Below are 17516 nucleotides of genomic sequence, written 5' to 3'. Positions count from 1 at the left end.
TATTCATATATGGTGAGATATATTTGTGATGCCCAAGCTTTCAGTGATATATAGAGAGGTTGTCAGATTTAAAGAAGAAAATACAGAATATTTTCAGTATGAAACGCCTTATAAAAATGTTAAAACTTACCCAAAGAAAATAAACGGTTTGTATTAAGATGCATCTGTAGGTTGTTTGTCATCATGTACAACTCAGAAGATGGGCACAGTTATATTATGTTTGCAATTCTCAAAATGCTTGAATTGCTTCTGATTAGTAAAACCCTAGTGGTGCAGACTACAGCTCAATATCCCTAAAATGTTTTAGATGGTTGCCACAAAGTTCCCAAAGTATTTAGGATGGCTTAGTATCAAAAACCATACCATGAAACAGATTTGTTTCGATATGCAAAATTATAGGTGTGTGTACCTGTGTGCACTTTCTGTTTTGTGAAGCAAACAAGATGTGAACAAGCTGGAGTCTTGTGACATCTTAAAGACTAACCATGTTGTTTGTTACACTTTTTGTGGGCCCAAAGTACTTCTTCAGATTCTTTGAGTAGATTTGTAGGTGAGCTGTAATCTATGAAAATTTAGGTTGGAATAAAATTTGGCTGATAAGATGCCACAAAAATTCTGTGTGCTTTTGCTCAACAGAGAACTCATGCTAGAGTTGAACCCAAGTAAAAGTTTGTTCGCCTGCGGACATAATGTATTTCCTTTGGTTGTAGGTTTGCTCCGAGCAGTGTGAGAATGAAAGATCTTCCAAGAAGCATGGAAAAGATGAAGAACCAACTAGAATTTCAGAATATTTCTTCAGAGATATTTTTATGGAGGTGGATGATTCAGAATAATTCAGAAATTTAAGAGGCATCTGGAATCTAATTACATCATAGTAGCTATGTAATCTTTTTGATCAGTCACAAGTTCTCATTTACCCCTGGCCCTCTAAATAACATAGAAAGCACTGTTGAAGCTGGAGGAGTTGGTCTCATATTCCAAATAGTCTGCTGCTTTTGGAACAATTAGGAAAACAAAATAATTAAGTTGAAAAGTGCACATGATCACGACATCTGTGTGTTATCAAATGCATAGTTACTAGCTACATGGCTACGCTAAAGAAATGTGATGGAGACACCCTGTATAACCCCCTTCATGTGATATTGATGTTTGTGGGACTGGTTGTAAATTATCTATACTTCTTTTTGTGAAGTAAAACTTTAAATGGGGAGATGTATCTGAAGTTATATTTATCTCTGTAAATAAGCAAGTTCTGAACATTTCAGTAAATAAAATATTTTTATTGTAAGCTTATTTTTATAACTACTGCACATGTGAATTGGTACACAAATATTAAGCTTAGTTCCTTTTAAATGTACAGAGAAATAAATGTGAAACTTTTATTTATTTAATTTGAATGTACTAAAAGATAACTCACCCAAATAAATTCTGTCTGTCCTGGAAATAAAAGAGAAATTTATCATTAATCTAAATACTAAAGTCTAAATCCAAAAGCACCATAAGTAGACAACATGTGATAGTCTTAAAAACTTTACATACAATATGTCTGACCTAGAAAAGTTTGATGCTACTGTCAAGAGTGAAAGATAAAGATTAGACCACCTAAAATAAAAAGATAATATCATGAGAATAATTGATTTCTAAAACTTGTGAGTTTGCAGGGTTTTTCTCATTTGTAATCTGTTTAGATGTTACTGAATTTTTTTATTTTACAGCCCAGATAGGTCATAATATTGCCAGAAAACAAATCCTCAGTTTTGTTGGTATTGAATGAGCTAGTGAGGCTGAATTCTGAATTATGGAGGAAGACCAAAATGAAAAACAAAAACTAGCTGCCTGAAGTCTGCCTGCTTGACTTTACCCCTTGCTCCCAGAGACAGCTGTGGCAGCCCATGACAGGCAAAGCCACAGGGGCCTGCACAAACCTGGCAGAACCAGAAATGCTGGTAGAGATGGTGTTTGCCCCAGCAAGCAGTTCACCTTTACAAGGCATGAAGGGGGCCCCCAGTCTTGTTATTGGAAAACCTGTCTAGATCAGTCACATGATAAAAATCTGAAAAATGTATGAAATTATTTTTCTCTGCATTTTGTTTTCAACTAATGATTTGATTTTAAATTCTACTTCTTTTGACAGTACTTTCAGGAGATAATATACTTTTTCCCCATCAAATGTGTATTAATGTATGCAGTTTCTATGGAGCAGTTTTCTACTTGCAGCTATTATTTATTAGTATATGTCTGTATCATTTAGGAGCTACTTCTGTTTTCTAGGTTTGTTTTAGGATTATACATATACAGAGTTGTTGATATTTATCAAATTGGATATTCAGAGAATTTCTGTAAGACTCTTGTTAACTCCGGGAAAGACAGAGTGCCAAATGGCAGCAAATCAATTTTTGTCATTATCAGAATAGCAAATGCATGCTGACTGATTTGAGAATTTATTTTTGCTTTACATTTTATAATATCTAAACAGAGCAAAGTCTAAACAGAGCAAATTCTAAAAATTCTAAACAGAGCAAAAATAGCCCAAAATGACTCTGAATCTCATAACAAATGCAGTGAACTCATAGAAGCATTTCTCAGTGGTAAACATGATGAAGGAATTGGGTCCAGGATGGAGAAGTATATTTTATGCTTTTAATATATGGAGAAATTGTTGAATAATGTACTCCAAGAATCTACTGAAACAATGCAAAACAGATGCATTTTTCAGAAATCATATAAAGATGAACTTTGATATAAGGTGCCTTATCTTTTCTCACTCACTGGAAAAGAGATCATATTAATTTTCACTGTAAAACTACACTGTCTTTGGGATAATTTCAATGAAGAGGATAATGTGCATTTCTTTCTGGTTATGGCCAAATTAATGACAGGAGAAAAGTGAGCAGTATCCTTGTTTAAGACACAGTGCATTTCATTTCTTTTTTGAAGTTTGACACATTTTCTTTAACTGTAATGTTCATGGGTAAGACTTCTGTTTCAAAGAAAGCAGTCATGTTTTATATGTAAACTATGTGAATAAATAATTTTATAGCACTTCCTTGTTAAGTTTTTCTTTAGCAACATAATGTAATCAGATTCCTACAGGTGATAAAGATTGGTTAATATTTCTGCAACAAAATTTGATTTACTAGACTTTGCAAAGTGGAATTTGTGAAAACTCAGTTTCCATTTTTCTGACTTTATTATGCTAGGTTCCTGGTCAGCCAAGTGCTTTTCAGGTTGGTCAGGGAAGTATGGGTGAAGTACCTCTCTCTTGGCAGAGGCTGCTCAGATCTGAGTTATGGCAGTAAGAGTTTGCTTTGGCTGTTGCTGGGGAGAGAGCAAAAAAGCAGAGAGGAAAGTCAAGGGTATACAGGCTTTCCGGTGCAGGTCCTTGCTTGGGTCTGGCCATGACCATTGTTAAGGGCCAAGCTAGAAGGGATGGCCACGATTAAGATACTGTTACCATATTAAGTCATTTAAAAATGTTGTCAGAGCTGAGGCATTGTAGTTTCCCTCCCATTCTTTTCAAGCGCTGAGACAGCCATATATCTCCAAAAGCTATTTTGGCACTTGAAAAGGTGTTGGGAGAAATAATAGTGCCATGCTGTGGGCCCAATCAGGATTGGAGTCTCACAGCATTTTTAAACTTTACAATGGTGGTGATATCCTTGTGGCAGTCGCAAGGACACTGTCCAGTATGACTGGCTCAGAACAGGTTTGTGAACTGAACAATGGCCTTGCCTTCTTCCCTGAAATAGGAGGTAGTTGCCACATTGGGAAAGGAGCCATTGAAGGAGGAGCCACAGATGGCTTCTAAGCCACTAGGACTGCTGCAAAGCATCAAACTTCTTGAGCAGCAGTACCTCTGTTTTGTTTGGGTTCTGCTTATTCTGTTATAGCCACTTGACTTTAAACCACTGGTTCAGAGCCAAGACAGAATCGGTGCTGCACAAACATATTAATAGCCCAAGTGAAACAAGACATAGGTATGACTGCTCATTGAAGCAAATAATTGTTAATTCAGGCTGAGGCTACCAGGCTACTTTTATCTATATAACTTCAAGAGCAGATTTATGTGCTGTGGAACTACATTAATGATAATATTGTAAAAGTTTGGCCTTGGGATCCATTATGCCTTTCCCCCCAATTGTTCCAATCTCTCTTTAAAAAAACAACAACCTGATAATGATAACGATTGTGGACCACTGGAAGACCAGATCAACAATGGATGTGTGTGAGAACAATTTACGGAACAGCCATAATACATAAAAAGATCTATTAGGTTTATTATCTGCATGGGATACAATAATACATAAACTGATTTTCTAAAATTCTCTTGTATGGCTGTTGGCAACCCTACTAATCCACTTTCAAAACACAAGAAGCATCATCTGTTGCACAGTGACCAACTAGTTGCCCTTCAGCACTAGTAGTACATTTAGGGCGTAAGAGCATTGCCAAGAAGAAAACGTTAAAATCCTCCGGAGAATGCAAACATTTACTCCATTCCGGAAGGCAAAAGATCCCTTCCCTACAGGACGGGAATACTTGGGGGCGGCCCAAACTCCAGTTTCTTCTACTCCTGCGCCTTGAGTATCTCTGGAGGAGGAAGCGATCCTGCAAGGACGCCGCGCGCCGCTTGGGCCTTGCTCCTTCCTCCCATTGGCTATAACGGGAGGAGTGGCGGAGCGGCTCGTTCTCGGCCCGGGAAGTTGTTGCCTGCGGTGGCTCCGCGCCACAATGTTGCGCGGCCTCGGGTGTCCCCTCTGCTTGCTCTTTCGGTGCCCACGGTCGGCTGCGGCTGCCCTGACCCGCGCTTACCATGCAGACAGGGTGGCAACTGTGGGCTCGCAGCCCGACACCACCGCCGTGCTTTATCAGGTAGGCCCAGGAGGCGGGGCTGCGATGCTTGTGAGCCAGCCGGGCCTTTAGCGGAACAGAGGGGAGGCCGCTACTTTCTCCCTCTGCTGCTGGTTGCTGTAGGCGGGCATAGGTGTCGAACTTGCGGCCCTCCAGATGTTATGGACTACAGTTCCCATCACCCCCTGCAAGCAGCAAGCAGCAAGCAGCAGGGGGTGATGGGAACTGTAGTCCATAACATCTGGAGGGCCGCAAGTTCGACACCTATGAATTGTAGGGTGTTTGAGACGATCCTCTCTCCTCTTTCTCCGTCCCGGTGGGTGGGGTGGAGGGAGGTCCCCTCTTGCCGGTTGTCCGCGCATTCGGCTTGCTGCGCTTTCACTGCTACGACGATTTGTAGAGCAATGCAAAGCATGCATGCTCAGAAGTAAATCCTGTCGAATTCAGATTGAATCGACTCCCTTGTGTATTTAGGATTGCAGCCTTGCTTGGGCACAATCTGTCCACGCATTCAAATTGAAAATTTCTGTGTTTTTTTAAGTAATTGCGGGACAGGCTGACATTCAAGCTGGTGAAGCTTTTGCCCTGCAAGAAACTGCTCGAAGTTGTGAGAGCTTCCTTGTTTGAATGGCTGCTCTTAGGCCCAGGAAAGTGGCTTATTAGGGTGTTTTTAAATTCTAATTGAAGCTTGACTTTTGCTCATATGGGGCAATAATATTCTCCTTCAGTTTTTATTTTTTTCTTGCAGGAACACATAAACTGTCCAAAGGTATTTTGTTTTAGATCAATGGGTCTCGACTGGTGGGATGCAGGGTTTTCATGACCATTGCTAAGAATTCACTCACTCAATCCCCTTGTCTGCTTGAAAAGACCTGCAGAAGAGAAATAGCCCCAATCTATCTAAACTAGCTGATTGAAAAGGATCTCCACCCTTTTTGCTCTGTTATGAATAGAGGGAGATATATGATCCGAACTCTCCTTTGCACAGTAATTCAGCCATTATTGGAGGCAACAACAATATTGGAGCAAAGAAAAGTCTACTTCTAGTCATCCAGTGTATTTTTCCACTTGACACTCCTGCATAGGGTTTGTTTGCTGCACTTGGAACTGCAACCAGCTTTCCAAGTTAGTACTGTGTGATTCTGAATTCTCATGACCAAAAGGTGTGCATCATTCCACACACGGAATCCTTTGGTTTATGTACTCATATAAGAATTTTCTCATGATATCCTTCTGGATTATTTTTATGTGCTGGGATTTGGGCTTTTGCTACTGTGGTGTTTTTGTCCTTGCTTGATGGGCAGTTTCCGAAAGATGGTTCTGGGAAGTTACTTTTTGACTATGATATTTATGCTATTAGATCCCCCATCCCCAAGCTTTTTAACATCAACATGAAACCACTGGCCTCATTTATCTGGTTGCTTCCTGTAAGCGCATGTATCTATGATTAAGAACATATATTTCAAACTGAAGCATTGATACACTTAAGTGTTTATCATAAGGGCCCAAGAGTCTAGAGCATGCGCTTGTGATATGGTGTAGTGCTTTGGAAAGTTTCTGGAAAGTTTTGTGGTATACTTGAAGTTTTGTGGTATACTTGAAGTTAACTTTTTTGTAATAATTATCTCTTTTATTTTATTTATTTATTTTTTATTTATTTCTTCAATTTATATACCGCCCGATCCCCGAAGGGCTGTTATGACTGTGGTCTGGTGTTTTAGCTCCTACTGTTTTGCCTGCATCTGTGGCTGGCATCTTCAGAGGCATGTCACTGTGAAGATGCCAGTCACAAATGTGGGCAAAACATTAGAAGCTAAAACTACCAGGCAATGGCCACACAGCCCCTAAAATCCACAACATCCAGTTGATTCCAGCTGTGAAAGCCTTTAGCAATTCTCTTGCTTTGATAATTTTAACCAATTATCACTTTAAATACTTCTTCATTAATGATCTATACTGAGAGTTCCCTGGGCCAAATCCAGTCATCTAAAGCAAACCATTTGGCACTCAGTTGCAAGCCTAGAGGCAAAAACTGTGGCTGCAAAGCCCAGTGGCTGGGAGAGAATAACACTATAGGGAAAAGGGCTGGTCCAACACTCTCTGCAGGCTCTGATGTGGCCTGGTTGCTTTTTTGAGTGTGGTAAATTGTTGTAGAAAAAGTTTCAAGTCCAGAGGTCAAGATTGAAAGGTGTCTCCAGCTATACTTTACAAATAGAGTACATCTGATATGACAATCAAAGAGCAAGATGGCCCATTTGTCTGTGGCTACCCAAACTCAAATATTATTGAGAAGGGCACAAAGTGTACACAGTGTTTTACCATCAATGAAATGTGATGTCCCTTTGAAAAGGTAGTTTATATTATAGGGGAGAAAGTACAGCATGACCAGATGCTGTGCAAACTCAGAAAGATGCAAGGCAAGTGATGAGTATTGCCCTTCCTGACATCCGTTGTTTGTTCTGGTCTGCAAATTTAATAAGACAGAGTGGTGGAAAATAGTTCAAAAGCAGGGTATAGAAATGCAGTTTAGTAAGGCAGAAGGTGTATGTTGATTGTGTGTTGTTCAAGGGCATAGTCACCAGCCCATGTTAAAATTAATTTTCAGGTTTCATCATTCCCCCGTGTGTTAATAATTAAACATTTGCCATTCAGCTTCTACTTTTCCAGTCTCACTTGTTATGCCAAATTTTAAAAAACACACTACAACATTCTCACAATGTTTTTCTTAATTTTGTGGCTTTGTAACATGAAGATGATCTTTGCTTTAGAGATCTGGTGCTTAGTGGTAACAGAGGCAGCAGTCTAGATCAGCATACTCCTACTAGTTTCCCACATTCCAAGGAAGCTAATGTTTTTGGCATAGCGGCATCCAAAGACACATATGTATCCACGTTACATTAGGCTGCAATTTAGACTGAAATTAGATGGACTTTAGTAATGATCAAGTGGTCGAGTGAGAACAAAGCTGAATCCAGATAAGATCAAGGTGATGCTGGCTTGAAGAGCCAAGGCTTCAGAGTGGACTCTGCTTCCTACCATTGACGGTGTGCAACTTTTGCAGAAAGCCTTTGTCTAGAGCAGGGGTCTGCAACCTGTAGCTCTCCAATTGGCCATGCTGGCAGGGGCTGATGGGGTTTGTAGTCCATGAACATCTGGAGATCCACAGGTTGCAGACCCCTGGTCTAGAGCTTGGGAGTCTTGCCAGATCCTTGTGTTTAGTTGGAGAAACAGATGTTTCCAGCAACATCTAGTTAAGAAGCTGGCTGCCTAATTACACATATCTAATCTGACCATGTGGATGCATACTTCAGTAACCTCAGTGCCACTGTAACATGCTCTACATGGGACTGCCCTTAAAGATGGCTGAAAGCTGCAGCTTGTGCAAAGAGCCTGTTATCTGGGGCCGATTAGTTTCCAGGTCCAATTCAAAGTGGTGGTACTTAGCTTTAAAGGCCTCTATGATGTGGGGCCCACATGTTTGAAGGGCCCCAAATCTCTGTTTGCACGTTCCCACGTGGCAGCTTTGATAATCCCATTTGGGTCTCCTGTCAGTACCCACTTGTCTAGAACATGTTTGGCAACAGCCTGGGCTCAAGCCTTTTTAGTGGCCACCTAATTCTGCTGGAACAGTTTCCTGGAAGAAGTCAGTAGCTCCTACCTGCTGACTTTCCGGTAAGGATGCAAAACACAGCTGGTCTGAAAAAGTTTGGGGCAACCTGAGCCTTGGCAAAAAAGGAATACCTACGGGTGGGTGGCATAAAGTGACTTTTACATGGTTTTTATATGTGCTGTTTTTACCATTTTCAAGGTCAAAAGTGGGCTTAATACTGCTTTCTTTTTGAAAAGTGCCCAGGCTGTTCAGTACACCTAATGTAGATCTTGTATAATGTTAAGCTATTCAAAAGAAATTTAGGTTACTACTTCTTTATAAAGTAATTTACGCATTTCTCTCAGATACTCCATGACCACTGAATATTTTAGTAGGCTTTCAGGCTGCATAAGATTTTTTTCCTTTTGGCCCAACATTGGGTGCCCAGGAATGAACATATATTTGCACACATCCAGTATCGCACAAGATGATAATAATTAGGTTGTGAAAATCTGAGGCAACCTGCAGCCCATACCTATTAACTTCAGTACAAGGATGGACATGTTTCATGCCCAAGTTGCCATGATGTCTAGAAGTGTAATTGAGGTACCGGGCATTTTCAGCAATTATTTTATTGCAGGATATCTACACAATTTCGGTGGAAGTACAAAACTTATGTGTTATATTGTATCAGGATAAATGTCCATTAAGTTGTTTCATTCATTTGTTCACCAGCTGCTTTCAAGTACCCTTTAAAGCAGAAAGTATATCCTCCCATTTCCTCCTTAAAGTCTCTTGTTCTGCCTGCTTGTTGACTAGAGGAATGGAGAAGAAAGCTGTCCCTGACTCCTCCCCCAGCAGCAGGTGAATGGCACCACGAAGATTTAATTTTTATGTGCAGACTTCTAAAGGCAAAGAAAAGCTTTAGTCTAATTCAATTTTTTAAAACAATTCTGGAATAATAATTACACATTGATTTTGTATGTTACAGTTTTGTTTTATAGCAATTTAAAATACATTTAAAATAATTTGCTTTATGTATGCTTGTGTTTAGGGCAGGTGTTTATTTTTTTATCCATGTTTGTCATGCTGTGCTCACAACACAGATTTGTAGTTATATATACTCCGTTCAACAAGAACCAAGGAGTTGGGAACTAATTTGCCACATCTTCCTGGATTTTTTTTTTATGTTGAATGGTCTGCCACGTCCTAGTGTCTATCGTCCCCATTTCCTTTCAATTCTCTGTTGCTGTCAGAAACTTTTATTTAAGTGCAGCTTTTGTAAAAAAAAAACAACAACCAGTATGCCCTGCATTGCGAAACACAGAATTTTGAAAAAATAGCATTTATATTTGCCCCTGATGGCTATTATGAAAACTCGCCTTTTTGTAAAGTTGTGCCTGCCATTTTCTTCCCCATTCCTGTTGCAAGAAAGAAAATGGCAGGTGCAACTTTACAAAAAGACGAGTTTTGTTAATAGCCATCCGGAGCAAATATGAATGCTATTTTTTCAAAGTTCTGCTTACGCAGGGCATACTGTTTTTTACAGAAGTGGTGCTTAAATAAGGGTCTCTAATAGCAATAGATAATCCACATTATCTGTGGTCGTGCATGCTGCAATTTCTGCCACATCACGCACGACTGCACTTTGATCTTTATGTTGAATGGAGCATAGTTGAAGTAATGGCAAAGAAGATATTAATCAGTTAATATGCATGTCTTAGTCCACAATCAGGATACTGTCAGGTGCCACCAACAACTTGCTTAAAAGCTGAAGTTTATAGATTCAGGTTTAAATTATGGAAGAGTTGGAGATTTAGGACTGAAATGTGGTGGGATTTAGCAAGTTCGCACCACTTCAGCAGAACCGGTTGTTAAAATGGTGCTTGTAAACAACCAATTGTTAAATTATTTGAATCCCTCCACTGGATTGGATCCTGCCATGTAGAGAGGAAGAAAAGTTTTATTTCACACAGTAAAACATCATCTTGCCTACCAGTACCTTATTTTTTGTAAAAAAAGAAAAAAGTACCAGTACTCATAAATAAGCTGGCACAAATGTCTACCAGTTCCCCAATCAAGATTTGGAAGAGCCCCTCCCACCACACAAATGGCACTGGTCCTCTTACTGATGAGTACCCCCACAAAAAAGTCTTCTGCTACTGATCTGATATACAGTGAAATGTAGGATTGAATCCCCTCCCACATTTTCCTCATAATTGTCCTTCCCTTGTAGCCCTTGCAACAGTTGACTTAAGGACAGTGTTTCTTCTTTCTTTTCAAATGCTGAGGAAGAGGGTATTTTTATTAGGCGGTAACCTTGAGTCTCAGGGTATACCTTCATTAGTTCATCTTGCATAATTTGTCATTGGTGGGACTGATAGAAGTTTAGCTGTCATCTCTTCTTTAACTTATTTTATCACTTACCTCATAACAAAACTTTAAAATATCATTTCAGTGTAAATTTGTTTTTAAAAGTATTGAGAGGTATGAATAATTGAGGCAGGCAGCTATAGGTCTGAGGTTGTTCTCATGTGCGTACACCCTCGTATTTTGTTTTATCTTCAGAGGTCATCTTTCCTTTCCTCCATTCCCTTTCTGAGACTAAATGGGCGATTTGGGATATTGTGCTGAGCCCATGAGATTTCATTATTGTGAGAGTTATTTTAATATTCAGGGGCATGTTAACCTGGATTGGTTTTATGGAAAATATAGAACAGTCAGCCCTAATTATGTTCTATGATTAAAGCAGGTTTTATTTTCATATTAAAATGTGTCCTGAGATATATTCCAGAGTATTCCTTTGGACACATGGAAAGGCATGTGCACTTACACTGGGTTCACAACAGGAATTTCTTATGTTGCATTAGAAACTGCTTTTGAAAATCCTTTGTGTATTAAAAGCCATTTGTTAAGCAGTTTGCTGGGCTGTTGTTGGAAGAGTCATAAATCCTTCTTGTATTTGTAGCTTGCCACAAAGCCCCGTAGATTATGGATATGTTGTTTTATAAATTGAAGTGCTTGAATATTATTATAAATCAAAAATCAGTAGAATGTCTAAGTGTATTAATTTAAATGTATTAATAACTTATTTAGTGTAATTAACAGTACCTCACTTGGAGCAACAGTGTTTGGAAAAGGCAAATGAAGATGTTTGTTAATTGTTTTCCTTTTCTTTATTACTTTTATCCCCTGTTAATTTTTTTTCTTGAACACAAAGCTATATAATAAAGTTGAGTCATTCTCCAGCTTCCTTTAATTCTCCAACTAGGAAAACTATGAGCGAATGAAAGCGCTGGTGACAGAACTCCAACGGCAAGCAGAAAAAATCCGACTGGGTACGTCCTGTTTTTCTCTTATTAGATCATCTTATAGAGCAGCTTGATTGGGTTTGGCTTCCGGTATCGTGGCAAAGTGGCAGTTCTTGAAGACATGAATGAGAAAAGCTGTAGTAACAGTAACATTTAACTTTTATCTTGTGGCAGTGGCTACTAAGCGCCGTATAAAGCAGAAGCGATCCAGACCTTGCCAAGAGGGCTTCCACATTGTATTAACCAAATATGGGCTGTATTCATGTGGCAATGATTCTCTCTTTTGCATTCTACACCACTGTGAATGCAGAGACATACAGTTTGGCACACAGCTGCAGCACAGAAGTCATGCGAACACTTTTTGTGTCCACTGCCATTTCCCCACGTTATTTCACACTGCGTCAGAAGAGTTTCTAGAATAATTGTAATTGTATAATTTCATAGCACTATATGAATGACCATGCATTTAAAAAAGCTGCTAGAACAATGTATTGTCAAAGACTGCCATGACCAGAATCAGCTGGCTGTTGTGGGTTTTCAGGTCTGTGTGGCTGTGGTTTGGTGGTTTTTGCTCCTAGCATTTCACACGCATTGATGGCTGGCATCTTCAGAGGCAAATCACGTCTGTGCCACTGAGAGAAAGACAACTTACCATGACATGCCTCTGAACATGCCAACCATGGATGCGGGTGAACCTTTAGGAACAAAAACTACGAGACCATGACCACACAGTTGGGAAAACCAACAACAGCTCTTAAAATATCCTCAAGTGTCTGAAAAGTCTGAAATTCATACCTGGATCGGAATTCATCTAAGAATTGAGGTTTCAAAGGTTTCTTTTGCGTCTGTAGCAGTTTTGAATAGGAAGGTGATTTCTTAATGTGGTGAAAAGTCTCTTAAGAGACAAGAAAAGTGGATTGCAGATTATTATGCAAACTGTAAGAACTCTGTGTATGTGGTTGAATAAAGCTGGAGTGGTGAATTCGTCATGAGATCTACCAGCTTAAGACCGGAGCCAGCTGAGTAAGTTTCACATCTCCCATAGTAGACTGAATCCCTGTGGGACCCATTTCACCTCAGTGAGGATAGCCTAGAACACATAGTGACGGCTACCCACAGTCTCTCAGAAACGATGAGATGAGATGAGGCAATGACATCAGGAGAGGAATGGGTACTGGCAGCAAGGAGATGGATTTTTTGTCACTTGAAAATTCAGCAGGTCCCCCAATTGTAATCCATAAAAATAAATGATAATACAATTCAGATAATTTTTTTCTAAAAATAAATATTTCCTGTATATTTGATTATGAAAATATTGAATTTTAAAAAGCTGCTTCTATATATGAACTAATCAAGGCCTTTGCATGACAGGTGGTGGAGAGAAGGCACGGAGCCTTCACACGTCAAGAGGAAAGTTATTACCCAGAGAGAGAATTGACAGACTTATAGATCCTGGGTGGGTGTTTTCTTCTTCAGTGTTAGTATTTTAACATACAAGATCTGGAAATTAACACAATTTTTGGTTTCTTTTCCATTGTAATGATCAATAATATTTCAAATTATAGAAATAATCTGTTTAGATTGGAAAAAATGTAGACAAGACTGTCCTTAAAAACACTGTGTTTTGTTTAATCAGGCCATTACAAACCATAGAATTTAAAAGGCTGTTCTTTTTTTAAAGACATAACTGAAAAAGCAGTAATATCAACAAAAGGAAAGGGAAAAAAAGAACTGGAGAGGTAAAGAACAAAAGTAACTTCAAGTGGCAGCGGAGCCTTGAAAATTCCCTCCTTTTCCCCCAATTGTAAATAAAATGGAGTTACAAAAAGCATGGGAACGGACTTAAAATGGTGCGAAAAGAAAAGTCTGATTTCAGCCCATCAGACCTGGCCTTGGGAGGGGTATTGTCATGCTTCATAACTTTATGCTAGAAAAATTGAAGATCCCTCTTCAACATTTTTTGATCCAGGCAGTGTTGCTGTAAGTCAGCTGTGACTTGACGACACTCACACATACACAACGGCAAACAAAGACTTTTTACAGAACGCTTTGGCAGTGGCTGAATCTGCAATAGAATTAGCATTATTATTGCAGGAAGTGAGTGAGCTACACAACACATTTAAGAAAGAAAAGAAAAGGGAATAAATAAACAGTCCCAAATAAACAGTTTCATGCGCTGCTCATATATTTATACAGTACATACCAGAATAGATGTGCTTATATCACCATTAACTTTAAATACTGGAGAGAAATGATACCACCATTATGTAAAAAATTAAGAGAGATAACATGGCAATGAGTACCCATGTATACAAGTAAAAGGGAAATAGTAGAAAAATATTGCAAAATAGGACCAAGCTCTACAAGGAAAAGTTGAGAGGGAACGTTCAGTCTGGAGAAGAGGTGATTGAGAGGGGGACCTAATTGCTTTGTTTAAGAATTTGAAAGCCTGTCAGAGAAGGGCAGGGAGCTGTTTCTGTTGGCAGCAGATGACAGGGCTCACAATAATGGGTTTAAATTATGGGTTGGAAATGTACTGGCAGGATATCAGGATTTGTTTTACAGGAAGTAGTTCATTGGTGGAATTGGCTGCCCAGGGTGGTGCTGATCTCATTCTCATTGGCAGTCTTCAAGCAGCAGGGATGCTGCTTGATCGCCAGGAGTGCTTTAGGCTGATCTTTCAGTGAACAGGAGGTAGGATTAGATGGCCTATATGCCTCCTACCAACTCTACGATTTCTATGAAATATTCACCCTCAGATAGACATTGGAATATTAAAGAGTTAACTTATAAAATCCTCGGTACACTACAATACACACACAACCTTCCCTTGTGGCTCCCTCCATTTCTAGTCATTAGGTAGATTTTGTTCATCCAGTCCTTGACTAATATGAATGATTCAAGGACGCAGCTAATGTGTCCCTTTCCCTGTGCTCTTTCCTCGAACAAAAGAAAATCTTCATCTGCTGGCGGAAAACAGCTATAACGAGTGAGTGGTATTTAACATCTCTCGGGATGCATCATATTTGGCCGAACTGAGGGAGAGGGTGTAGAAAAATAACAGTTATATTCATTAATGCCAGAACACGTCAGTTCTGTCTCAAAGTGGGTTTACAAATTAAGAAAATTACTGATTATGTGAGGTTATTATATCCAGATGTGATTTTATTAAAAATCTTTCCAAAAATAAGATTAGGATTAACCTTGCTATTATTAATAGCTGCCAAGTCTGAAAGAGTAGTCAAATTGGGGGGGGGGGGGTTGGAATCAAAGGTACCCACACTTAAAAAGTAATATAAAATTATGTGACATATTAATCTTTGATCATATTTCAACAAAGATGAAAATAGTCAGCATCACTCCATACATTTCCAAAATGGGTGTCACATTGGAAAATCAGTCCATCATATAAGTGTCCACTGAAATACATTCTTTTTTAATATATTAATCGTGTAAGTGTTTCTGCAGTTTAGGAAGCCATGAATGATCTTTACATTTTCCAGAACTACTATTGATACACTGCGTTAGTATGTTAGTTTTAATTTCAGAGTTTGTTTAAAACATGATACTACACTTGTTTAAAACATGATACTACATCTTAACTAAAAGGCTGAGAAGGTGCTTTATGGACTATTGTATTGGGAATAAACTCTGATAGGCTATCACAATATTGCTTCCTGTTAGTATATTTATAACGTTATTGCAAAACCACATTAAAATAGTGTTTTAAAAGTCTGCCCTAAGGCACTGACTGGTGTCAGGCAGATTACCTGTGAATAACCTTCTTGAGATTTTTGTCATTTTGTAGGTCTCCGTTCCTGGAGTTCTCACAGTTTGCAGGTTTCCAGCTATATGGCAGTGAAGAGGTTCCTGCAGGAGGCATTATTACAGGCATTGGATGCATTTCAGGGTGAGGTGTATTGTCTTGTCTTTTAATCCAGTTTTTTATTTCCTTATATTTTGGAACTATTAATAAAACTGTCAAGAGTCAGGGTGTTATAAGAGAATAGTAATGTATTCTCTTGTTCTTAAATCATACTGCTTGTTAATATCTGTCATATAATATTTTATTTTGTTAGCAATTCAGGGTGCCTTTTGATACTCAGAATGAGCTTATTGGAAATTGACATGTTTATACCTCAGGCTCTCAGCCCATGAAGCTCAAGAGTAAATAGTAAATGAATAACAAATAGTAAATTAAAACAGCATAAACTCAGCAATACCTTCAACAAGTAAATTAGCAGTAACAATCTGCAACAACAAAAAGGCCAGTATAATGGTTGCACTTTTATACTTTCTGGGTATTGCCTGGTAAAGAATGTGGCTGCCATTAAAACAAATGAGGTATGGCATGCTAGTCTGGTACATAGCATGGGGAAAGTAGAAATAATGATACACTGCAGCTTGGTGAAGGTAGGGACAAGACATAAGGGAGTCAGACTCAGTTTCCATCAGCAGAATGGAACTTCCCTGCCTCCCTGCTCCCCCTGTTCTCCATGAAGTGCTACTCCTAGAGATAAAGGACCCTCTGTGAAAGTGGTCCTCAGTGGAAAGGGAGAATTACTGGAAATTGTCACTGTAGTCTGGATCTGACCCATTATAAGTGGAATCTGATCATTTCTGATCATTCACATTGCAGACTTAGGGTAGTCAAGTGCACTTTTCAGGTACACTTTTCATTAATTCCAGGTGCCAGATGCACTTTTCACTAATTCTGTGTTTATATAAGGCAACAGTCCTTTTATTATCTAATGTTTCGAACAACCTCACAATGAACCCTCAACAATTTCCAGCCAAGCCTTTTGAGTCCTGCGTGGTGATTGTCTAACTTTCCCACGCTGCTATAATGGTCCTTGTTGCTGCCTGAAACCCCCCAAACCTATCTACACTCTCCAAGGCTGTCCCCCATCCTCTTGGTGCCTGTTGCTCCGCTGGGTTACCAGCCTCCCAGTTCCCCTTCTACCACCATCAAAAGCTGGCCCAGCCTGGCAGGGCAGCAGTGCCTTGGTGCCCACTGCTCTGCCGGGTCCACCAACAGCCTTCTGCTTCCCCCTCCCACCACCCTCAAAAGACGGTTTAGAAGGGCCTTGGTACCCACTGCTGCACCAGGCCCACCACCCCTGCCCAGCCACCCCCCCCAACCACCAAAGCAGACATAGCAGAGCACTGGTGGTGAACTCCCAATTCTCTGCAGGGCCCAGCAGAACCCTGCCCCCAGTTGCTTGCCTGCCTTCATGCCCACTCCCACCCCCCAACCACCAAGCCAGGCCCTGTGGGTCACTAGCCATGAGCTGCCGTTGCTCGGCATGGCCTGGCCTGGCAGAACCCCCTCCCATTCCCATTCCCCTGCCCTCTGCCTCACACCCCCAGTGAAGTGGGCAGCAGCGCCTTCCCTCCTGCTGCCCACTCCCCCATCTCGAGCCTTCTCACTCCCCCCCTCACACTCCCCCAGCCCCCAAGCAGTGAACCAGGACAGCGGCCGGGGTGCCGACTGCTGTCCGGCCAGCCAGGCCCAAGTGTCCCCATTCCACCCTCCCCCAAGGTTCCCCATTCCATTTCCCCCTTGCCCCAAGCCTCCCCTTTCCACCCTCCCCCTGCCCCAAACAACCCAATTCCCACCTGCCCTCTTACCACCTCTAGAAGCCTTACCCCCCCCCCCCACTTCCCACACTTACTGGACTCCTGGTACCAGATGATCATCATCAGGTAGGCAGGAAGCGGCTAAGGGCGGGAGTGGTTAAGGGACCAGTAAAGCCCACTGTGGA

General features: G+C 40.3%; 2 protein-coding genes across 7 annotated transcripts in view; both read left to right on the top strand.

The window, feature by feature from the left end:
• Positions 1-3042, top strand: part of BDP1 (B double prime 1, subunit of RNA polymerase III transcription initiation factor IIIB) — a 56749-nt gene extending 53707 nt beyond the window's left edge. For all 5 annotated transcript variants that reach the window (XM_048503136.1, XM_048503138.1, XM_048503137.1 and 2 more), the window contains one exon: positions 711-3042. In XM_048503136.1, the coding sequence (XP_048359093.1) occupies positions 711-833 (123 nt within the window). In that variant the 3' untranslated portion in view covers positions 834-3042. The remainder of the gene's footprint in view (positions 1-710) is intronic.
• A 1570-nt stretch (positions 3043-4612) lies between these two features.
• Positions 4613-17516, top strand: part of MCCC2 (methylcrotonyl-CoA carboxylase subunit 2) — a 43536-nt gene continuing 30632 nt past the window's right edge. Inside the window, exons 1-4 of one of the 2 annotated variants that reach the window (XR_007245113.1) lie at positions 4613-4872; positions 11712-11778; positions 13123-13207; positions 15560-15661. Coding sequence is in view for 1 of the 2 variants with exons in the window: in XM_048504032.1 (XP_048359989.1) it covers positions 4732-4872; positions 11712-11778; positions 13123-13207; positions 15560-15661 (395 nt within the window). In the remaining variant the exon portion in view is untranslated. The remainder of the gene's footprint in view (positions 4873-11711; positions 11779-13122; positions 13208-15559; positions 15662-17516) is intronic. The other variant, XM_048504032.1, reaches the window with a different exon arrangement.

This window comes from Sphaerodactylus townsendi, linkage group LG07 (genome assembly GCF_021028975.2).
Source record: "Sphaerodactylus townsendi isolate TG3544 linkage group LG07, MPM_Stown_v2.3, whole genome shotgun sequence".
NCBI classification, from domain to species: domain Eukaryota; kingdom Metazoa; phylum Chordata; class Lepidosauria; order Squamata; family Sphaerodactylidae; genus Sphaerodactylus; species Sphaerodactylus townsendi.
The sequence above is the reverse complement of the archived record's forward strand: the minus strand, read 5'-3'. Positions and strand labels throughout refer to the sequence as shown.